The 24593-nt window shown below is 42.4% G+C and overlaps 2 protein-coding genes across 2 annotated transcripts; one reads left to right on the top strand and one right to left on the bottom strand.

Annotated features, from left to right (window-relative positions):
- The first annotated feature begins 16722 nt into the window (after positions 1-16722).
- Positions 16723-21171, top strand: RPL7L1 (ribosomal protein L7 like 1). The gene is made up of 7 exons (XM_075501179.1): positions 16723-16874; positions 17000-17108; positions 19026-19189; positions 19368-19505; positions 19774-19883; positions 20130-20342; positions 20606-21171. Exons 1-6 carry the CDS (start codon positions 16834-16836, stop codon positions 20336-20338), a joined length of 771 nt encoding a protein of 256 aa, XP_075357294.1. The 5' UTR covers positions 16723-16833; the 3' UTR covers positions 20339-20342; positions 20606-21171.
- A 462-nt stretch (positions 21172-21633) lies between these two features.
- MAD2L1 (mitotic arrest deficient 2 like 1) lies at positions 21634-24520 on the bottom strand. Its single transcript, XM_075501168.1, has 5 exons — positions 24380-24520; positions 24076-24222; positions 23805-23925; positions 23087-23190; positions 21634-22492 (listed from the first exon to the last, which is right to left on the bottom strand). The coding sequence occupies exons 1-5, from the start codon at positions 24453-24455 to the stop codon at positions 22320-22322; spliced, it is 621 nt and encodes a 206-aa protein (XP_075357283.1). The 5' UTR covers positions 24456-24520; the 3' UTR covers positions 21634-22319.
- Between the last annotated feature and the right edge of the window lie 73 nt (positions 24521-24593).

The raw sequence follows: 24593 nt of genomic DNA, 5'->3' as shown, positions 1-24593 counted from the left end.
TTACAGTCAGTATAATAAAGATACAGCACTTGAGGACAGAAAGTAACGAAATACAAGCTGTCAGAATATGTGGCCAAATCTTATTTTTCAGCTTAAAGTGCATTTGTGAAAGGAAGGGCAGCTCTAGAGGATTGATGAAATCTCTGATTCGGTGGCCCTGTCCAGAGAATGAAATATGAAATCTCTATAAAGTGCTCAGATACCACCAGCGTAAAAGCAATACAAGAATATGAAAAGCCTAACAACCACCAGACCCCCCTGAATGAGAAATGTTTTGTCATTCTACCAGATCAGACTTGGAGAGAGGGGAAAGCTTGAACCAAGCTTGAACCCAAGGGTCTGAGAGGAAATGCCTCAGAGAGAGGAGCCAGGGCCCTGGAGGAAAGAGGCCATGGTAGAGAGAGAGGCCATGACCATTGTCTTGCTCAGCTGTCGAGACTAAGAAGGAAGAAGCAACCACTTTTAGATGCTTGAGGACGCATCCGAGGAAGTTTGAAACCAGACTGTGCACAGCCAAATGTTTCAGTCACAAGTCTTGCATAAGCTGTAAAATATTTGGGAATAATCTTCCTCATCTGGGTCAGAGAACAGTACGCTGGCTCTTCCTTTATTAATAGCATCCTATCAAGTAACGCAGTTCAGTTGTCTGTTTAAACATCATTATGACTTAACGCATGGATGAGCTTACTCTGCCAATATGCATTCACTGATATTTCTGAGGTACAAAAATGTGCTGGCTTGCAATAGACTGATATTCTTGGGTTTGTCATGTATAAGCCTTCCACTACAGGCAGCATGTTTAATTTCTGCCAGACACCTGCAGAAAAACTGCAGGCATAAAATGGATGGCTACTGAAGCAACACTCCCCTTGGTTTCTTACCTATACCCTATCTTCTCCAGCAAGCGAATTGGCATTGGCTTTGCTTTTGGCAAGCCAGTTGGCAAGTGCTTTGCATTTCAGAAACCCAGTAATTCCAATTTAATGCTTTTAAACTGTTATATTTGCACCAGTGGTAATTATTACTCTTAATGTATTCTAGGCATGCGTCTTCCAAAGGGTATGCTAAAGCAAGGAAAGAGGTTTATGAGATGAATGAGATAAATTACAGAAAAAAAATAAGCATCTAAGACTTATTAAAATGGGTTAAGCTCAGGGGAAGGGTGACTTAAGCACTAGATTTTAAAATAATTTGGAAGTGATGGAAGGGAATATTTCACACATTATGAGCAACAGCTGTAGAACCTATCAAGCAAACAAACAACAAAAAAAAAGATACTTCTATTCAAAATCAAGTTTAAAAAAAGAACAGGAAGAATGTTTCCTGTTGTATGTATTTTTGTGAAAGACTCTTAATGAGCACTTAGGACGTAATGTGAAGAAAAGTTTCTTACAGGCAGGTAGCACAGTTTCCCAAAGGACTGCGTGGTATGACAGTGGTTATGAATGACACTGCTGTAGTAAGAATATGATACATTCGGAGAAGACTGGTAAAGATGCATGGTTCTTGGTCATGCTGCTTTTGTATAAGACTACTTTTGTCATTAAGAGGGCTGCAAGAAAGGGCTGATGAATTACACTTGATCTGAAGGAGCTGATAAGAAAAGCACAAGTCAAGGAGCCATGTTTTGTGTATTTGGGTTGAGTTTTGCAAGAATGGCTTGGCGTCTCCATTTGCAAGCAATGCAGCAAGGAAGGGACAATCTACTTGAAACAGTGAAGAGTGACAGCAGCGTTTGTTCCTGCGCGAGTTGGTGGCCCAAGGCTGCTGGCTCCTGCTGCCGGGAGCTGCGTGTTCAGCTACGAGTCGTGCTGGCTCAACTCAATGGTCCATGTAGCCCAGTGTCTTGTCTCCACTTTGGAGATCCACACTTGTGTGTGCCTGTACGTGCCTGCTCATATGCCAGGCATCTCGCCAAACCTGCACCACAACAGAGACATAGATCTTCCCTTTGCTATTGCCCAAACCAAGGCTGGATATGATCTGTTCTTCTGGAAGTCTTTGCTGAGCTCAGATATACATCCTGTGCTCAGTCAGAAGGGCGTTTTGACTTCAAACAGACACAGTATGTTGAGTGATATTGCATTCCCTATGCCTGCAGGCATCTCTCCAGCACTGTCCCCCAGCTCCCGGCTCATCCCAGCTGCTTCCCTCCTGCTGCTCATGCCGGCAGCCCAGAGGACACATGCTGGCACAGCTAGATCTGGGTCTGATGGCAGCTCATGCCTCTGCTGGATGCTGTTTAGCAGTCAGGTTTTGTACCTTTTCAGAATGAAGTTTAAATTTCTGTTCATTGCAACAGAATGTGAAAGAAAACGCCTTTGTAGTGCCAGCCTGCAGGCTTGCAGCACGGTGCAGTGGAAGGGGAGTGTTGCTGACAGTGACACCAGGTTATAAAGGCAAAATGTGAATCCAGGTTATAAAGGCAAAATGACCTGAGTGGTGGTTAGTAGAGGAGCTGTGATGACTGTGAGAAGAGACTATGCATAAGGGGAAAACAGATAGCAAATATCTCATAGTTAAAAGTAAAGTGAAACTGAGAAACAAGTTAATAACAACAAGTGAGGCTAAAGCATCACTGTCTTCATTGCACAGTTGTTGTAGCCCATATGGGCTTTTAAGGGGAACAGTCAGTGATCACACATACCATATGTGCAGCAGCATCTAAGCTTAGTGAGCTGGAAGTCTGAACTACAAATTTCCTTACAGTTAGTGGTGTTAGTATGAGCCAAAGTGATATTAATTTTAATTAGAGCTGAATGAAGGAAAAAAAAAATTATATTTGCTCCACTAAAACCCCCAAATTTCCCTTTTGGTTCCATATGGAAAGCCTTACATTAACTTTCCAGTGAATTTCTGTTTGTAGAAAGAGAAAGAAGTGGAAATGCCCATGTGTACTGGCAGAAGTATTCGCACTCTGCAGGTAGATGTGATTATTCCGAAAGCAGCTTGTAGATTTGGTGATTTGTAAACTGGAGAGGAGAATCAGCAACAAAAAACATGCACAAGGGACCACTTGCACAATGCAAATTCAGAAAAGCAAACCTTTAAAGTGACGTGAAGAATTCATGAGCTATTCATCATTTGAAGTATTTTTATTTAAACCATCTGGCGGGTGATCCATAATAATAATAAAACACCACTAAATCCAGGTGTCTATTCAGATCGTTACAGGGTTGCATTCCAGTAGTGCCTTCCAGGTTTTGAAGTATCTATGAAGAAGTGAGCTCTTCAAATTAAATCCTTAGCTGGATCAAAATGAAATACAGGGGCTACAGCATATACCTGGGCTATACGGGTATATGCTGCAATGTAGTCTGCGGTCCTTCGGCCTCACTGGGATGTGGCAAGAATGTTTTGTGGCTCTTTCCTGACCTGCATGTGCACTTTTTTTCACACAGAAACCAGGGTACAAAGGGGAGGATACTGGAGCTTGCCCTGGCAGGAGTCGGGCACACACAGCTACAGTATGTCCTCGGAGCTGGGAAGCTCCTCCGGGCAGCCCCAGCCTCGGCACGGGCACCTCTTCATTGACCCGCGTTCCTTCTGACACAAGAAGTAAGATCACGTCGGAGCAGCGCATTTTGATAATCCATTATGCTTCGCCTTGTTATCTCTACGCTGCTGAATCCTGCAGATAACATGTTTTTCATTCAAGCTTATCTTCCAAAAAGGTAGCCAGTCTGGATTTGAAGAGAATGAGAGATGGAGAAGCCACCATTCTCTGTTCTTTCTTCATATTAGATTTTGAAGGGTTTCTGAATATAGGGATTTTAAGATTTTGGAAAGGGGTGAGTTTGAAAGCATTTATTTCCATTTTCTGTTGCCCGCCTAAAAGGCTGGGAGAAATTATTTTGCTTTGAGAGGGAGATATTGAAACCTAAGTTGAAGCACTTAAAATTAAGCAGCATGAAAATACATAAAGCCTTTCCATATTGGCTATATAAGGAATTTGGCCATTGCCTTTAGGAAGACTGTGAAAACACCTAAAATGAAAGCACCAGTATATACATAAAGTAGGTCAGATTCTTCCCTCTCTCTCAAATTTAGGAGTCTTCTCTCCCTTGATAAAATCTACCTGGCTTTTTAGCTTTGCCTCTTCACATAGCACTAACTCTTACATTAGGCAGTGACTTGACAAAACTGGTTTTAAAAAAGTGTGTGTGTGTCTGCGTGTGCATTTTTCTGATGTAACTACAGTGTGTCAGATGCTGAGGAGGAAGATACTGTTTTGAGAACAAACATTCGTTTGAAGTATACCTGCACCCGAACGATTTCTTTCACTACTGAGGTTCTGTACTGACAGGAAGGAGCTTAATCTGACTATTAAAAAATAGGACAAAATCATGATGAATCTTTTCCTTTGTCTATGTAACGTATCAAAAAATAATTTGCAGTATCGTTCGTGTGTGTGTGGAGAAAATTGAAACTACCAAGACATGCTTGTTATCCTGCTGACTGGTTTAGAAACAGGACCCAGTTTTAATTTATTGGTTCTTCCTTAGCATAGCCTCTTGAGTCAGAAACTCTCTCTTAGATGTGAGAACACAGCGTCTGATATAGTAAGGCCTTGATCCTGCCAGGGGTTGTGGAAAACTATCAGGGAAGAAGTAAGTTTTGCCGAGCACAGCATAGAGAAGCAGCACAGTTGCTTTGAATTTTTGTGGTTTATTCCTGTTGAGGCATGCCCCTCATCTTATATCCCTGTAACGCTAGGCTGAGCAATGTGAAAGCTGTTTTCTTTCAAGATGAGTGAGTACCCTTGCAATCTCATTCTGTCAGTTGATTGATCAATGTTACAACTGGAAGGATGGTGCTCCAACCAAGCAATTGGGCATCGCTTGCTGCAGGTGCTCTCCACATCTGTGGTCCAGACAGCGGTACCTGGAGCTAACTAGCTCCTTGATCCCCTTCTCGCTAATTCCCCTTCTCGCTAATTCCATCTGTTCTCAGGTCTTTGGCAAATTTTCTCATCTTTTTAGCTTTCAGACACCAGTGATAATAGAACATTGCAAGAACGGATTCATTTATCCAAGGCTGTTTAAAGATCTGAAAAGGATGCACTTCAAAGGCAGGAAAATGGGACACAGTGCAGGTGAACAGGGAAGAAGGATGTGCAGTCAGATTAAATTAGCCCTTCTTTCTATATGCAAGCAAAGAAACAGATGTCTGTCTGCCTTTTCAATTGTTTTGCTACAATAGCAAGGGGGAATATAAAATGGGATAGATCTCAGTTAAAATGGAAAGTTTATAGCTGAGCTCGTAGAAAGGGGCAGGGATGCATGCCTGGAACATGTAACTCCTCTGCTTGGCAAAACTGGCTTATAGAGGCAGGGGGTTATCAACGCTGAGCCTGCATGCTTCTGCGGCAGATGTCTAACCTACCATATGCTTTGAACGCAATAAAAAAATGTTTCAGCTGCAAATGCAGGCGTTGTTGCAAAAAATGTGGAGGTCAGCACAGAATCCCAGTCTGCTGCAAGGACAAAACAAAAACGCTGTATGTTAGGAAGCAGGAGCAGTCATTGGGACTTTCTCTGCCATAGGAAGAAATAGTAGGCAGAAAGCCTGGAACAGAACTGTCTCAATTTTATTTAGAGGTGTTATCAATCTTGCTATGAGATTAGACAGACAGGATGGCACAGCTTATACAATGGGATTATCAGCAGGGCTTGAGGCCTGATATAAAACACAACCAAACCTGATGTGTACGTACAAATACTGATGTCCTTTTAATATCCTAAATCAGTATGTCGTGGAAAAGTCAGGTAGCAGTACAATTTAAAGGATTAGTTGACATTTTTTTGAAATAACACCTGGACCTACAACTGTATCTCTTTTCTCATCTCCACCCAAATATAAATATTTAAAATACTGGAGGAGAATGCAGGATCATTTGGCGCCTCTGTGACAACACTGATTTTGTTCAGTTTGGTTTTCCTTTTTTGTTATAGACTTGTACATTGTTGGAGAATAGGATTTTGGGCATAGCATTGATATTTTTCTCATTTCTGGTTCATCCCCAGGGCTTTAATTTGTTAATTTTCAGCAACCTTCTTAATTGGCTTATCTGTATTAGGATCAGCGTGTGAAAGGTTTAGGAAAAAAACAGACTGAGTGTTGTGAAAGAAACATCTGCACCCTTTGTAGGAAAAAATGGAATGCATGACTATTATGAGAAACAGAAGAATGGTTGGGAGTCTCACTGCCTCTAGAGATAGAAAGAATACCGCAAAAGTTAACCTTTTCAGGAACTGAACTGGATAAATTTCATGATATAGCCTAAATGTATAAAGAACAGGAAGGTATAAAGACAGTCAAAAGTGCTACAGAACTTAGGTTATGAATGCTGTAGGTTGTGCAAGATGCTTAAATGTTGCATGTTAGGTGGTATTTTCAAATTATGTTTTGCATTCATCTGATAGATGCCCACTTGAAAGGTATTTTGCCAGGATGACCAAAGGAGGAACTATCAGTATTTGAGAAACCAACTATTTAATGCTGTATCTGCAGGCCCAGCTCGGTATTGTAAATAGATCTCCAGTCTTTTGCAGGAAAAGTATCTTCACAGAAAATGGCATGTAAACTTGCATCTTCATAATATATAAATGGCTGGCAGATGTGCCACGTCAATGCTCTTCTAAGACTCAGGAGTCTATGACAGGGTCAAAAAGTTCCTCTCCTACTTTTTGATTCACCTGACCTTTCCCAGAATCTGGTAGCTAAGAGGTCTGTGTCTGAACGACAAGTTCACACTCTGGAAAAACCCATTATTTGTTGTGAACCTGTCTCCTGCTACCCTCATCTGAGGTTCCCTACCGCTTGTGCTGGAAGAAAGAAGGAGCAACTACCCCACCATTTATGACTTTACAGACTATTTTATCTTCCCTCAGACACCTTTCTTCCAGCCTGAGGGTCCAGTCAATTTAACTGCTCCACAGATGGAAACTATTCCATATCTTTGATCTTCTTTCCTTGAACCTTTTCCAAGTCTATCTTGGGGGGAGGTGGGTGGAAGTATGGGATGGACAGATGGAGGAAAGAGGATTCACCAAAGCTGTAGCATTAAAAATGTGGGTGTAAGGGGCTACAGTATGTAATGATGGTCTCTGCTTTGTTCTTTATTCCTTCTCTAATAATTTTCAATTACTGTTCTGTTTGTTGTCCTAAGCATTGAGCTGATATTTTTATTTATCTATAGTAATTCTAAAATCCTTCTCCTAAGCTTATTAATTAGCCTAGAGCCCATAATTTCATATATAAATTTGTTAATCACTGCTGTGTTTCTATTTACTGATTTTTGTCTGCCATCTTATTGCCTTAGTACTCAGCCTTATAAGGTCTTCTGCTGTGCCATGAAGAAGAACCCTGCAACTACCTCCTCCCTTCCCCTGCTCCTGCTGTGCGTAGGCAGCTCAGAGTAGCTGGGACACAGCCCCTTTCTTGGGATAAAGCTATGGGCGACCACTTACATCCTTCAGGCTCTGTGTTTCCCTGCCTGATATTTCCTGGTCAAACACGAACACTCTGTATCATTATCTTGACTAGGCAGTTGTCACAAATAATTGTAGGCGAAATTAAATGTTCCAACCAAAACTTTCCCTCCATAAATTAACAGGGAAAAAAGTGAAAGGATCTTTATAGCCCTATTGCCATGCACTGTTACAGCACTCAGAACCACAGCTTCATTTAGAGCTCGACAGTGCAATCTACAAACCAGTAAAACTATTCTGCTGCTATTTTACATAAATTACTGCAGATCACTTCTCACTTATGACGTTTTAATTCTCTTTTGATTGCTATTTCTGCTTGAAACAACAAATCCCTCCCCTAGTCCAAAACTGAACTTGTTAAAGGATTTTACATAGTTTGGTGACAGTAACCAGAGCCATAAAGGAAGAACAATTAAATGATTTTTGGTTTTTTTTTAAGATACAACTCACTGTCTACCACCCACCACCATTGTATCCGAACCATTGACATTTAGGACAGAAAGCATATCTGGGTATAAAAAAAGCATTTCCTATTAAGTTGTCTACATAGAAATGATAAACTTCTTAATTAGGTTACTCCACTCCATCTCTTTTTATGGCTCCCCAGTCTGTAGTATTTTTATGAATAGTTCATGCTGTGGTGTACTTATTAATATGCTTCCGCAACATAAATGGCATAATTAGTTGTATTTTTATCTCAAAGGTTCAATTAAAAAGTAATCTGGTAGGAGGCAGGATTCCCAATTACTGAGTGTGGGAAAGACACCTATTCTGTTCTTGCTGTCTTTCATCTCAGACATAATTCAATCTTTTTTTTCCCAAATAAAATGTAGCTTTTTATCCCTGTGGAGGAAGGAGAGAGGTCATAGAGACCTGTGGAGTCCTTATATAATGATGTCTATTTTTATCTCCACTTTTCTTTAAAGATACAATTAAATTTGTAGTACACTCAAATTAGAGATACTGTACACTCTGTCTTATAGACAAGACAGGAAAAGAAATTATTTTAATCACTGTTTATTGTAATTGAAAAATATTAATTTTTCTATTTCAGGTTCATTAATCAAGCCTTTACAAGTACTTTAGAAGTAAAATGAAATTAATTTAGATTTTATTTCTTACAAGTGTTTCACTTTGGAAACTTGTAAATAGGTACCGCTACTCTTTCAGAAAATGTCAGAACATTTTGACAGATGTAAATCTGTAATTTAATATTCATAACATAAAAGCACTTAAAACTCCAGAAATAATTTCCAAGGACAATATTGTGAATAGTGTGAGGGATTTATTAGTAGTCTGCTTTTCTTCTAGTGAAGTATTCACAATGGTTATTGTAAAACTGAGCTTTCAAAGTTAGAATATTTTCCATTAATGCTTGTAAATGAATTGTGCTAAAGAAAGAAAAGAAGTGATGGCAGAAGCATTTACTGAAGAAACTTGGGCAGCCTCTCCACTGGGGCAGTGCTAGAGGACTTGTTCTTGTGTCCATGGGAAACTCCCCACATTAAAAAGTATTTTACAGCTGCCAAGTCTCTGCTTCTCACACAGAGGCAGCTTGAAGAAGACAATGAAGCCATAAATGAACTAGCACATTGAGCAATAATTTCATGTTCAGTCCTACCAAGTAGGACTGCATGCCTCTTGAGAGATGCAGCATTCCTATCTCCCGCAGATAGTCAGTTTGGGCCTAGCACAGCAAATATCCCAGAGTGGGAGAGGTTCAGAGTTGTCTGTGGGGCCATGGAAACCAGGGGGATTTCTCACAGAAATAGGTGCTTGCAAGATGGAGTCATTAGTTATACCACAATGAGGGAGGCAAGCAACATGGTCTTGCTGCAATGGGTGTGTTATTAATTATCACCCTGTCGTAGTCAATGGAGAGTTATTTTATTTACGTACTTACTTGGATCTATTTATAAGATGCATAGTGCACAATATTTAGAAAGTAGTGGTTTAAATGATAGTGGATTCTGGCTGATCCTATTTTTTTTTAATTCAGTGAAAATATAACAATGCTAAGTTATTCTGAAAGGCTTTGGTGTTTTCTTTTTTGGTTTTTTTTTTTTGTTTGTTTGTTTTGTTTTGTTTTTTTTTTAACTAGTTATAAATATATAGCCCCTTTTTGGATCCAATTTGTGCTCATGTATTAGGAGGCCATATCTAGGGCCAAATCCTGAAAAGTCTTGTGATTGTACCTTGGTTATGCACAGCAGGCTGCACTCACCATGGATGCAGATGTGGTAAGCCCCATTACATGTGGGCTGTATCCAGGAGATGCACATCCTGTGGCTGGGATGGACTCAATCACTAGTATTGTTTTATATGGGCACCTGCAGCTCAGTATGGTGATGCACTTTGTTGTAGTTTTTCAACGAAGGTCACAAAGTAGAGTTTTGAGGGGTTACTTCTAAAGTCTGAATAAAGCAAATCCCTTCAGTGAAAAGACAAGGGCAGAAATCTAAAATGTTAAAGGTTTCTTTTTAACTGAATTGGTTTTCCCCACTCATTTTTTCCAGGAAGACACAAAGCCAAAAACTTAACTTTTTTAGCCCTTTCAATTTGACATATTAGGTGGTCACTAGCTGAGGGTACACACCTACATTAGTCTCATCCATGTCTCTGCATTATACCCAGATTAGTCCTTTTGAGGCATGAAATGGATTTGCAGGATTTCTGACAAAAATGCTGATGTTGAGGAACTTTATTTTTAAAAGAATAAAAATATGCATCTATCTACAGCTTTTCACAAAAATATTTTATTAAATATTAGTCTCTCTCCATGTGAGTGTTATTTTCATGAAAGAAAGTCTTGGACCACCCAGTGTTTTTCTCTGTTAAATGTTGGTTTGAGTGTGTGTATAGAGTAGTTCCTGGGCCTCTTTCCAAATCATATAAACTTTTTCCTTAAAAGATCTGAAAACGGGCATAATTTGAGATCACAAGGTATTTTCCCATTAAAATGTTCCCAAGATTAGATCACAGTTTGGCAAAATAAACAGAATTTAATTCTTTGGCTCATTTTATAGGGAATTCATTACAGAGATTTCAGATTGGGGCACAGTTCACTGGCGAGAATGATAGACTTCAAGGGTGGCTCTTTTGCTGTTTTGAGACTGCGAACAGCATCAACAGAGATTTTGTGGGATTTTAAATTAATTTAGTGGGGTTTTATACTCTTCTCTTCAAGTGAGACAATAAAATAAGGCAAGAAGTTTCATGGACAAGATGCTTCTAACATCCCACCTCACCTCCTGACTTTGCTTTCGGAATTGTTGTCCCCATGCTGTTATCCACCCTTTGTTTCCTTACCTAGCTGTCCTCTCTGAAATGCAGGCGCTGATTCTGCAGTCAGGTCAGCATCACCCCTCCTCTTACTTTGCACTATAGATTGCATCACGGGAGCCCTAAAAGTTTGCATGCAAAAGTGTGTCAGTTCTTGACATACTCTTAACTATACTTACATATTTGCATTTTATTATGTTTACATTTGTTTACACAAATTCACATATACGCATTTTATATATTTTTATATACATTTGTGTGTTCAACTAGCAACGTGGTTTTGTTACTTTTTCAAGCTGCATGTGGCACTTTCAAACTGCAGACCAAATACCAGCCTGAATACTGTGACAGCTTCACAGACATGGTGTCTTGCTTTATATTTATAGAGGTATATGGCTTAGATACCGTTATGGAACTATGGCAGTGCAATATATCGTATTACTATTAACTATCCCCTCATTTTCCAAATATAAAGAAAAGCTGTAACACAAGAACCATAACTGGCAGTATCTAAACAGAAGCATAGTAAGTATAAAGAAAGGGTTGGAAATTTCTATCACAGTAGGCATGTCATAACAAATTATTTTGGGGACATAAACTGTTGTCTAGGATTAAAAACCAGAAATTCAGAGTCCGTGATTGCTATTACTGCATGACTGTAGAACCAGCCTGGCAATGTAGATGACTAGAACTTTGCATACAACTTATTCCTTCCACATCTGTGTACAGTTCACCATCAAAAACAATGCATCCCAAACCAATGGTCTGTACACCAAATAGCAACGATCTCAGAGAGGGACATTCAGATACCTTCAGAAAGCTAGGCCTTTGGCATAATGAAAATGAAGATTTAAGCTGTGGCTAAAGTCCATGCTATTTATTCCTACCTCAGTGAGAAAATAGCCTTAAATGTTTAATCCAAACAAGAGCTGTGGTCACTTAGTCAAAGAGGATTACACCCATACAACAATGAAACAAAGCAACAGCATCTCCTTTTGTAAAATTCACATCCATCAGCATAAGTTTGCTATTTTTGTATTTTCTAATGTCTTTGCATTTGTATGTGTGAATAAGGTAATAAAAATAAACATTACAATTCATGACACAAAATACCAGTCTAAAGTATCACAATAAAATGAAAGCCGGCAAGACACAACGCTAGAGAACACGAGTCATGTAAGGCCTGCAGAGGAACAAAAGAGAGGAGATCTGTCTTTGTTGGCTTTCATTTACTCTAATGTTCTAACGAAGTCCCAAGCATAATGAAGGGACCTGCTTTTGGCTAGCTCTGCAGGACCTCATGGTATTGTAGATGCACTGTGAAGAGTTTCAAGTCAAGGTAGGCAGAAACTGTGGCAGTGATTTGTGAGTGTGCTGCAGCAGCACTCCAGTATGGACTAGTGTGATGACAATAGAGTCACTTTGTCATCTGTAAAATATTCCAAGTTTCAGTTATAAAGGCAAGCAGCTCAGACAAAGCAGGACCTAGCTTTCTGAGAGATAGTTTTTTTTTTAATTCTTCCCTTCCAGGGTGGGAAAAAACCCTGCCTGTTCTGGAAAGATATCTGCAGCGTTTGGATTTTGATCTCTCTATTCAACCTTTCAAACACCATCTCCTCAAAACAGCATAAAAGACCTGCCGCAGCTAGTATCAAAAGGTAACATGCTTTGCATCCTTTGCTAAAAAATATATTGATTTTTTTTTTGTATTTTGAAATGAAAGTGCAAAAAGCCTCCATGCAGTATAGGAAAAAAAAGGGCTATATTCTATTCTGCTGATGAAAAGATACATGTTTTCCTGGCTTGCTTTACGGATTACTTATTTCTGATACAACATATTCAATTTTGATCCTTAAAGGTGATCTCTGCCTTCCCCTCTCACCCTCCCCAAACCAAGAGGCCTTTTTGAATTATATAAAACCTTCTTTTCAAAAATAATTTCCTTGGGTGGGTTCTGAACCTTATCTGAGATGTGTTGGTGAAGAACAGAGAAAATGCACTCACAATGGAGCTCCATCAAAAATACTGTTGGGAAGCCAGTAGCTGGTTTGTGAAGTCATTGAATAGCAATGACTGAAAGGGGCACGACTAGATATGCAGTTTTTTCAAAAGGATTTTACCTATCATTCTGAATGACCTATAAACTAGGAGAAATCATTTAATCCATCACTGATGGATGGTGACTATCGTAAGCATGAAGTCATTGGATTTGTCTGTAACAGTTCATGGAAATCTCAGAAAATGTACGGCCTTGTCAAGAAAAAAGGAGAGAATAGGAGTTCGGAATGCTGAAGGTCAGTTTACAACAGCTTGCTGTCTAGGCAAGTGAGAATATTCTTCTGGAGTAACCCTGCAAAGAAAGGCATTTGAATAGTCATTCATTAATATAATATAACTATTAGTTAAAGTTTAACAAGTCAGCCTACATACGCTGCTATGCTGTGTGACATTTCATAGCAACAGTGCTTGAAATATTTACTTACTTATTGTTTCCTTACCATTAATAATGAAATACCTAAGATCCCGTTTGCATTTCCCTTCTGTTAAACAAACCACACTCATTTGTAGATTTAAATGGGCCACATTTTCTGTCGTGAGCTACCAGGGATTTCAGCTGTTTTCACATACAGCAGCTCACCTTAATGTCAGAGTGAAATTTATGTAGTTATGGATTTGCTTCTAGTTTCTTCAGTGAAAGTTTCATATGATTTATTTCATAATCTTGTTGCTTTCTGTCTCATAATCCAAAAGATTGCATCAGAGAATAGTTGACAGGAAGCTGCGTTTGCTCACCAAGGGGTGTGTTCTCTGCAGAGCATATGCCTGAGCAGGTACTGGAATGTGGGGTCACGTTTCTAAATACAGATATTCAAGTATTAGGTGTCAAAATAGAAGTGGCCTAATTTACAGTGTCGTAAAGGTTTGCAGCTTCATTGAGGTGAGCAGTTAAACCTTGACATCACTGAGCTTTCTAGTGAAAGGCTCAAGCTCTCAGCTGTTAAGTTGAAGAGGAAGCTATGGTTGGTGTAAATCAAATTGATTAGGGACGCGATGAAAGCAACAAGTCCAGTATATAGGCACACATCCCTCTTCTACCCTACATGGCAAAGAGGAGGCAGCAGAACAAGAATCAGCCGCACCATCATCTCCTCAGTGTGAGGCGATGGCACCATCTATGGGTAAGAGTGCTGTCCAAACCGCTTGTCCCAATTTCCCCTTCTCTCGAATAGGAATTTGAAAAAACCACAAAAGCATCGCTGTGGTTTTTGTCAGCTATGCTTTTTGTCATTCAGCTGAGGATGTTCAGTGCAGCGTAAATAGCTGAATCAGGCTGCTCTCCTTAGTATTGCTCTCCTTGGGCTCCTTACCCTGGGCTGATGAGACATGCACTGCCCTGGATGCTGTCCCTGGCTTGCTTCACCCCCATCTCCTTACCCTGGGTCCTTGGGTCCAGCCTGAAATCCGGCTCTGCTAGACATAAATTCCTGACTGTGTTTCTATAATTTCAAAAGCTCCTACAGGCGCAAGGCAATAGTCCTTTCATATTTTCTAAGAATTGCTCTCACCACAGGTTTTATCACAAGCCACCCCAACTATGTGATCCAGCAAGGATAGTGATGAAATCTCTGAGGCTTTCAGGTTATGACTCTGGTTCCTCCCTCCTTCCTTTTCTTCACTGCTTTTTGGGAAGCATATGTTGAAGAGTGTTACCCAGAAGGACGCTTGTCCTTCTGGCAAGCCAGGAAAAATTTCCATGGCACGGCTGGACCACGAGTGATGGCACTGACTGGGGGGATACTGGCTGCAGCACCCCGCCACCCTGGTGCTCCCCTGTTTGGGGCAAGGGGGAACACCCAGAGCCCTCCCAGCACTGTGGTGAGCTGGTGCTGGTGGCAGGGCAGCCCTGGACATACGTCTCTGCGTGCAGAGGGAGACACCAGGGCAGGAGTGGTGCTGGTGCCTGGGTCCACAGCAGGGATATGGTGGAGGAGATTGGCAGGTCCTGCAGAGGGGACAGGAAGAGACTAGAATGGGGGGGAACTGGGAGGGGGAAATTAAGGTGGGACCAGGGATGGAACCAGGCCCCCTGCCACACTCCCCCTGACCCCCGCCATGCCTGGTGCCTTCCCAAGTGAGAAGGTTTCTTCTGCTGTGACAGAGCTACGAAGGGACCACACTGGACCCTCTCTAGTTTTGCGACACTGCTATGCTTTGCAGGAGCTCTGTGAAGGAAATGTAACACCACTGTCTGTCAGCACTGGAGATAACCAACTAATGACTCTGCAGGGGATTCCCAAACCTTTCCCAAATGTGAAATGACATTGACCAACATTTAGGCTATTGGTATAGCCTAACCTAGCATTCAGACTTATTACATGCAGCCAGGGACAGACACTCTTTAATGTCCCAAGTGAGTGGTACGGGATGTCAAAAGGCAAAGTGGCTTCTGTGTTTGCATGGCTTCCGAGTGCCTCTTCAAGATGCTGCTGTGTCTAGTCTCTTGAGAAAATACATTTGTGGTCAAAGTCACACTGATTTGATATAAAAAAATGCATACCAGAACAATGCAAATAGCAGTGTAAAACGGTAGAGGTGTTAATAGATCTGTCAGGTATAAGGAATAATGTTCCTCTTGTAATCTTTTTCTCTTGTACAACATTCATGTGAAGTATCAGCAAAGGTGATGCAAAGGTGTAAAAAGTAGGGCCAGCTCAGAGAACCTAAAGTTTGTGTTTCTGTGCCTTGTCCCACCTCTGCAACCTCCTGGGCCTCCATTTCTGCATGGCAACTCCCCATCCCCAGTCCCTTGCTCCATAACCACCCCACTCTCCAGCACAGCTGGACATGGCGTGCTGCCTCCTCACACCGCCCCTGCTGCCCAAGAGGCGAGGTCATCTTTCTTCCCGCTCTACAGGACCCTGGCCGCGTTTGAGATCCTTTCCTCAAAAGTGGCTGTGACCAGCTGCCTGCCTACACTTCAGGTGGCCCACAACTCCTTGCTTGGGTCTACTCGGTCATTCAGGCAGGACCTGCTGTTTGGGGGCAGGACCACTGCACTTGGAAGCCACCAGGGAGGGACAGAAAATGGCCTGTTCCTCCTTGTGAAGCTCCCCAGGGCATTCAGGCAAGGGGCTGAACAAGCTCTTTCTGAAAGGCTTTTTCTCCGTTGCAGGCCTCTGGCATGGAGAGACATCTCTCCCACACCAGGAAAGCTGGGGAGAGGGACACATCACAGCCCGAGAGTGTCTTCTGGACATGGCCACAGAAGCTGCTGCAGGCAGCAGTTAGATCCAGGGGCCATAGCCCTGCAAGCCTGTTATTTCCATTCCTCAGCGCTCACAACAGGGATAATGTTGGCTTTGATATCTTTTAAGTGGGGTGGAGCAGCAGAGAGGGAAAGGTGCTTAAGCCCTGCAGTGTTGTCAAACGTGGATACTGCCATGATCTCACACAGAACCGTGGCAGGTCTGATCCTGAGGTAAAGCCTCGGGCCTGGTCGCCCCTGCAGCTGACTCTCCGCTCCGCAGTGGCCTGTGTTTCTGCCCGGGATCGGCGAGGTGTCTGGGAGCAGGGAGCTCCCGCCGCTGCCGGGATCCCCCGCCTCGGGTGCCTCTGCTCTGTCACCACAGTGCAGGCAGAGGCTGCCACACGGGCTGGAAGAGCTGAGGGGACTTATGGAACACCGCCTTTGCATTTGTTATGGGTTTTTTTGTTTGGTTTGTTTTTTTAAAATTAATTTTTTCTCCTCCAGCATTCTTTGGGAGCTTTGAAGTGAGGCGGAGAAGGCACCTGGTTTCAAAGCAGGCCCTGCTGGGGGTGCGGGCTTGCTTTCCAGGCTTCACCGTTAATCTTTAGGCTTTCACAGAACGGCCGTCTCGCCCGTACCCCTTCCCGCAGACACAGCACGGCCTGGACAACAAGGAACCGACCTTCTCCTCGCCGGACAAACGCCTCCGTGCGCCCCGGGTTTCTTGGCGAAGGAGGCTAAAAGACGAGGAGGAGCTGCGAGGACCCGAACCCTAGGCGGGACGGCCATGACACCGCCCCTCCGCAGCGCATGCGCGACAGCGGCAGCCCCGGCAAGATGGCGGAGGAGGAGTGAGTGCGGCGGGGCGGGCATCCGCCGCCATCCGCGGGGACTGCGCGATCGCGGGGCGGCGGGGGAGTCCCGGGGGGTCAGGGTGGGGTGCTGCTGGATGTGACCGGCTTCTCTCGCCCCGCAGGCCGAGGCGGCGGATCCCGCTGGTGCCGGAGAACTTGCTGAAGAAGAGGAAGGCCTACCAGGCCATCAAGGCCACCCAGGCCAAGCAGGCGCTCCTCAGCAAGCGGAAGGTAGGGTCTGGCCGTGGGGAGGTCCCCGGGGCGGCGGTCCCCGGCCCGGGGGTGCAGCCGGGAGCTGACGGGGCGGAGGAGCTGGCGTTGTCCGGCGGTCTGCGGCTGGCGGCCGGCTGGGAGAGCCTGGTTGTAAGGGGGTGAAGCTCGGGGTGGGTCGGTAGTGCTGTCGCAGCTGTCCGTACTGGTGTTCTCGGAGGAGGGAATCGTAATTCCGTGCAATCGTACAAATGATCTGAGTGATCAGCTTTCTCTGCGAGTGGGCAAAGGAGGGAGTCAGCTCGTTGGTGGGGCTTTGTATTGATACTGTGATGATTCCTCTGGGCTATCTCTGAGGGGAAGCTCGACTTCATCTCTTCAGTTGTGGAGCATCTTCCCCATGTGTCTCTGAGCCCTGTAAAGTGGACAAAACTTTTTGGCTTGTTATACTGAAACACGAATTTATTGAAGACTCTGAGTTGTTTCCCTTAGATCAGTGATTACCAGGAGGTGTGTGTGTAGAGCCACACGTGGCAAAATGTAACGCTGCTGAGTTGTTTGTGTTACCATGGGATTACACTGTCTGAAACCGGTTCCCCTTTGCATTGTAAACCTTCACGGAGCCGGTGTGCTTTTCTGGGAGTGGGTTTAGAGTTAGCTAGCTAGATAAACCTGTTAGAGCATAGACAGGTCATCGTGAAGCCCTTTTCTGCTTGTAGGGTAGCAGATATTGCTAATGCAGAGGCTCCCTGTGCACAGTGTGTGGTTTCCAGACTGGCAGAGCACAGCAAACCTTTCTGTTTCAGAATTTGAGACCTGTTCTGCTGTATCTCAGCTAATATAGCAGGTGCCTGTCTTGGAAGTGGCTTAAAGCTTTCCCAGTGAATCTGTTTCTGTGGAGTTGGTGGGATTATGTGCAAAACTGCTATTTTTGTTAGATACTGTGCTTATGTTTTTTTAAATATATCGATGGCTTGCTGTATTTCCAAGGTGAAAGTGGAAATATAAGCAATAACATTAAGTAGCCACCTTTATGAGTCTCATTAGAAAAATGATCCTAGTGATGAGATTTTTGATTAGGTCTGCCTGCTTTAAAAATTCAAACTAATTTCATGGGTGATTTACAAGGTGAAATAGAACAGAAGACACATAATATTAGATTCTTTAATTTAAAATGGCCTAATAATTTAGCCATTAAGTGTATCTAACGTATTATTGGGTAACTGCCGTGCACATTCAGCTCCTATTCATAGAAAGCACAGTGATTAGGTGGATGTACTTGTTCCTGAGCTAAGGATAGGCATTTAAACATCTTTTTAATTTAAAAAAGCTTTAAATTTTCCTATAATTCTGAAAAGATTTCTTTTCAAGTGAGCTGGATGTTCTGTGTTTAAATTAGTACTACTTAATAGTTATGTGAATGCTTGGATTTTTTTTTTTTTTTTGGCGTGTGTGCCTTTATAGAAAAGGACTTTAAACCCAGTTATTTTCTGTCGGATGGTAATTTTGAGTCACACCGGGGTATTGCTGTAGCATCTGTTTTACCCAGATACATATGTTGTTTCTGGCTTTCCCAGTGATTGGCTGAGCTGTGCATGTAGTTGTGAAGATCTGTCTGCCTGTGGCTGCAAATGCTTCCATTTGATTTCTCCTGTGCCTAGAAGTGTCCTGGGTCTTGCTCTGGTTTTCCTAATTTATTTTTTTTCTGGGGAAAAACCCTTTGTTCACTGGTCATAAATTATAGCTAGCTACTTGTAAATTCATATGTTGACCCTCAGTTCCATCTCCCTTGGGCTTAGATTATCAAATTTATTTTCTTCTTGTTGCCTCCAAAACTGAAAGAGCAGTTCATGAAGTTCTGAATTTCATTTGGTCTTTGAGATGCAAACCTCTAAGTCTGTTAGGAAGGGTGATAGTTTCTTATCCTGTTGTCTTTAGCACCAGAAGGGGAAACAAATCCAGTTTAAACGCCTTGAGGCTTTTGTTCGAGATTCATGGCGCAAACACCGAGATGGCATCCGGCTGAGGCGCATGGAGCAGAGACCTGGCCAGACGGCTGTACCTCAGGAGCACAAACTAGCCTTTGTTGTGCGGATTGCAGAGTAAGAAACTTTTGTTACTCCTTATCTTTATTATTACTACTATTTGTAGCTGTCGTATCATTTCTAAGCAAAGGAAGGGTGATCGACCCAGACATGTCTCCTTGCAGGTAATCTGAGACCTTTTGTTGCTGTATTAGAGAAATGCGGTTACTAATAGTATTTTTTTTTCCTGACTCAGTATTAAGGGAGTGAGTAGGAGGGTAAGAAGAGTGATTGAGTTGCTGCAGCTGAGAAAAAATTTCACTGGAACATTTGTTAAACTGACTCCTCTATCACTGAAGATGCTGCGGATTGTGGAACCTTACGTGGCATGGGGGTAAGTACCAGTCCCGTGAGTTGATAGTAGTTTGTATGTAAATATCATAGCTTTTTGGTTCTCCATCTGGTATCACAAATCCATAGCTGGCTTTTCCAGCAATGATGAAAACTTTGTGAACTTTGTATCTAAAATTTGTTATTGTCCCTTTTCTCATTGTTCTAAACATGACTTGGTTACTTTCCCACCGCTATACAAAGAAGTAGGATGGGACTTCCCACTGTATCATGTCTCTCTGTTACAGATTCTGATTTTTGTTTTTGCACAGACACCCTAACCTGAAATCTGTACGAGAGCTCATCCTGAAACGGGGCCAAGCTAAGATTAAGGAAAAGAGGGTACCTCTGACAGACAATATGCTGATAGAGGAACATTTAGGTGAGGAAGAGGATGAGAAAATGAAGTGAATCAAGGAAAGAGGCGGATGTTGAGAGTTTGCAATCTGACCTAAGAGGGAGGGGAGGGAGAAAAGTCTTGCAAGACTTGTGTGTGGAGGACTGGCAATTCTGGAGTAGTGTGAGGAAAGATAATACAGTTGGGCATCTTGTGTATATGTTGTTTGTGGGGGACTTTTTGTTGTTTTGTTGGGCTTTTTTAACTTTTTTTTTTTTTTTTCCCCTGCAGGGGGCTGTGGTATTATTTGCCTGGAAGACCTTATTCATGAAATCTACTCAGCTGGGAAGTATTTCAAAAAAGTCACAAACTTTCTGTGGCCATTCCATCTGTCAGTGGCTCGCCATGCTTCACGTAACAAAGTGGGTTTCCTCAAGGAAATGGGTAAGCCTGGCTGCAGAGGTGAAGCAATCAACCAGCTTATACGTCAGCTGAACTAGTCAGGTGAGGAATGCCTGTCATGTAACTTCTAAATCTTATCCTTCATCTGGTTTCCTAAGAATAACTCTACTGCCATCCGAGATGAGGGGGGCTTCTTGTTTTTGATTCTTCACTCTACAGAAGTGACCCTCAAGGGCAGGGGAAACAAATGAAGAGTGCGGGTCCCATTAGGTATCAGCAAGTCCTATTGGATACCTCCATAAAGGCTTGACTTCTGAGAGATTGCATTAATGTGACTTTTTTTGTTGTTCTTTCTTATTCTGCAGGGTCTCTGAAAACTTCAGGATGTATAACCTGTTCCTTTTCACATACAGTTTTCATGGACGTTATTTCTATGCAATCATACACTATATCTCTTGACTGTTGGTGCCTCCATAAAAAAAAAATGTACAGAAGAGGATTGAGATGGACTTTGGGCTGGTCCTTCTTAAAGAAGAAGATAAATTGTATTTGGTACAAGAAAGAAGTGACTTGAACTTCCTGGAGCAATCTGACTTCTGCATCTCTGCAAAAGCAGTTTTGGTTTTTTTTAACTCATTATTGCTGGCTCTATACCAGTCACCCCTGATCTCATCTTTGGTATATATTCCTCTGTTACTGCAGTGGAAGCCCTAGGAGTGAATAATGTAACTTTTTTTTTTGAAGTACCTAGATTGTATTTATTTTAAAAAGCCATGATTTTGTGCTACTGATTTACAAAAGGCTGCCTTTTCAATTCTGCTAGATTGGGACTGCTGGAGAAAACTATTTCCTGCTAGGAAAGCCCAGAACCTCTGTAGTACAGTGGTGGAATATTTGTAATCAATGTTTTTTAAATAAACTTTTGAAATTATACTGTTATAACAGAAAGAATCATATATAACTCTGGAAGAGTGGGAAAAGTTAAATACTCTGGCTGAAGTGAATTTGGTGAAGGAAATGAACAAAACTATGGAAGAACCAAACATTCTATTAACACTTAGAGTTTTAAATCCATAATTTCTTCCAGTACAAAGATGTGTGAAGAATGCAGAAAGAGTCCTATGCTATTTAACAAATGTGGAAGGCACTGTGCTTAATCATTTAGGTCACTGTAACCATTTATACTGTTGTTTGAAGACTTAAGTAGGGGCAAGCTATTAACCTGTGAAGGGATTTCATATTGACTCCATAACACTTGTTTTGAGACTCAAAGGCATCCTACTTATTGTTACTTTAACTGTTTCCTCTAGGGTGTTAGTTCTATGACAGTTATAAACTGCGATGTAGCATTCATAAAACCACCTCAACCATGAAGTACTACAGACTGAATTAGAGAACACTATATACAATTTCAAGCTTTATTCTGTAAAACAAGAATACAAACATAGAAAATGCTTGACAGACACTAGAGACATACACCGACTTAGAACACCACCAACTCTAGAACTAAAGCTTCCCGTCATTAATATGTAAGGCTTCATATGTTTAAGACCTGATAAACAGCTGCTTTCATTGTAAAGAGGTACAAGTAACTTCAGAATTGTTCTGTTGATTCATTTTAGGATTGTTTCTGGTAATAAAACAGCCCAGGCTTTTAACATGAAGAGCTGGCATGTGAGGAGTGAGAGGCTTTTTTTAGTGCCAGAAGAGAAAACTTAAGCCTGCTAATAGAACGCAGTTTATAATAGCCTTAAAATACTAAATTAGAGGATCTGAACACAGTTCTGTTAATTAACTAGATTCAGGCAGTTTTTCTAGTGAATGCTGTAGTTTAACACACCACTAGTTTGGCTCATACAGTTAAATTCTTATTTAACTATCATTATGAATATCTTTATTTGGACCTCTTTAAAAACAATGCCAGCTTAGTCTAGTGTTACACCACATTATCACGGACAACTGCGTTGCTTTTTTTCTGTATCATTCAGCAAGAGCAACGGTAATTATATGTTCATGACCTAGCTGCACTGTGAACAGAAACTATACAAGGTGACAGGATATATACAAAACCCCCATGTATTAGGGAAAGGAATCCTTTTTGTAAGCCACCATACTATTTACTTTATGGATTGTAGTAGTGAAGGAACGAAGACGAACCTCTTCTGAATTGGCTATGAATTGTGGTCCTGACTCTTCCCACTTTTCTGGCACTGCCAAATCTTTGTCTGTGTATATCAGCAAGTCAAAGGCACCTGTAAGCAAGCGGAAACAAATGTAACAGTAATGCATAAGAAGGTGGCATGTTTGAAGTTAAAGCGCATCTTCTAGAACTTGAGACATGTACTAAGGTTCTCAGAAATTACACTGATACTAGTTATGTGAAAAGAAATAGTAGTTAAAGCATGAAAACAAGCCCTGGTTATATTAATGTGTAGCCTTTTCAGTTTTCTCGAGCAAGTGTGATATGAATTTTTTTTTAAAACATGTTAAAATACTGTGGAGCTGACCTCTATGTAACACTTCCTATGAGCTCAACGGTTATTTATACAAGCCTGTCCACAGCTACGGTCACAAAGTAATTTATCATTTATGAAAACTTACATTCTTCAGAGTACCCATACTAGTTTCATTACATTAGTTAAGCCACCCTGAGTTCTGTCCTGATTCTCAGTCATGGTATGTGATGTTGTGAGATGTAAAAATACACTATCAAATGTGATGGTATATGACATCTAATAATTAAAAAGCCTCAGAAAGTTAGCAGAAAGTATTTCCTAAAGTGGAAAAGTTGTTGAGGTTTTCTAAAATAAGTGCTTAATTTCTTTAGTGAAGTTAGGAATACTCACAGGCAGTTTCCAACAGTGGCAGAAAAGTTACCGTGGCAGTTATTTGTCTGATTACAGATCGAATTTCATCCTGAATAGCTTTCTGAGATTTTTCTCGTGGTGCACTGGAGAAATAGGAAAACTGTTAAGAAAGCAAGCTTCTACTATACTCAAGAGTTTTCTTTAAATACAGTTCTCTCTATTAAGCTCTGTTGGTCTGTTTGCTATAGGATTTTTTTATAGTAGTGATGCTCTTTTAAGCTGTAGGTTTAGAAAGTTAAGTGATAGTTTCCCTTTATTGCAGTTTGTGAAGTTTCACAGTATTTGTAAGGAATGTTACATTTATTCTCAGTCCGGAATGGATGAGAATATTTTGGCATGATGACAGGAAAGCAGTAGTTCTTTAGCGCATGTACCTGACACAGGATTTTATATACTTTGTTGAAGATTAAAAATCAAGTTTTGATCTGATGCTTTAAAAAAAAAAAATCAACACCTGTGGATTATGTATGTGTCAATGATATAATGACTGGTTTACAGACAAACAGAAGGACTAGCAGTAAAAAAGATAGTAGGTTTGGTAAGGTTTGAAGGAACATCTTCCACGCACATACTAAGAAAAGGCTATGGCAGCTGCTCTGAGGAACCAGAACAGTGCTGATGCACATGGCGTTTATCTTGTGCCTGCACAGCTATTAGGTACAGGGAAGAGCAGGCGCAGAGGAACACTGTTACTCACCTCTCACCCTTTGCAGTTTTGTCACACTCTATGTCAAACTGCCACCGCTCCAGAACCTCATTGTTTTCGATGCTCGAGATGACCACCACCAGGCGCTGCACGATGCACTTGTACAGCCACTCTGAAAGAAGCCACAGCAGTTGCTTGCAGTGCGACAAAGATAAGAAGCATCAGCAGAGACACAACGAGGAGGGCACAGCAGCCTCCCGCCTGCGGCACTAGCTCGGCACTTTGAAGAAGCCCCCTCAGCTCCCCGGCCCGGCCCCCCCACCTTTCATCTGCTCCACCACGTTGTTGAGGTAGTTCTTCAGCTCGGGGTCGGTGGTGACGAGGAGGGTGAGCCCGTACTTCTGGATGCGGGTGAAGGTCTCGGGGGGGTAGATGCCCCGCTGGTAGAGAATGCTGTTGATTCCATAGGCTGCAACACACGGAAGCGAGAGGGGGGGGGAACGTGGGCGTGAGGCGGCCGCCCCCCTGCCGCCAGCGGCCATGTCGCCCCGCAGGAGGCCTGCCTAACCAGCCGCCCGTCCTCCCTCCCTCCCACCCCGGTCTCCGAGGCCCCCCCAGCCTCTTACAGAAAAACTCGGCGACGATCTCGGCGCTGCCCCGCAGGGTGATGCCCTGCTGGTCCCGGCCGAGCTGCTTGGCCATGGGGGCTGCGCGGCCGCCGCTTCCCCGCCGCCCGGTTCAAATCGAGCCCCGCCCCGCCACAACGCCCCTTCCCGGCTCGTCAGCCCGCTGTAGCGCATGCGCGCTAGTGAGGCCGCGCCTCCCCCTCTCCGCCTGCGC

Source organism: Mycteria americana, chromosome 4 (assembly GCF_035582795.1).
Source record: "Mycteria americana isolate JAX WOST 10 ecotype Jacksonville Zoo and Gardens chromosome 4, USCA_MyAme_1.0, whole genome shotgun sequence".
NCBI lineage: Eukaryota > Metazoa > Chordata > Aves > Ciconiiformes > Ciconiidae > Mycteria > Mycteria americana.
The sequence above is the reverse complement of the archived record's forward strand: the minus strand, read 5'-3'. Positions and strand labels throughout refer to the sequence as shown.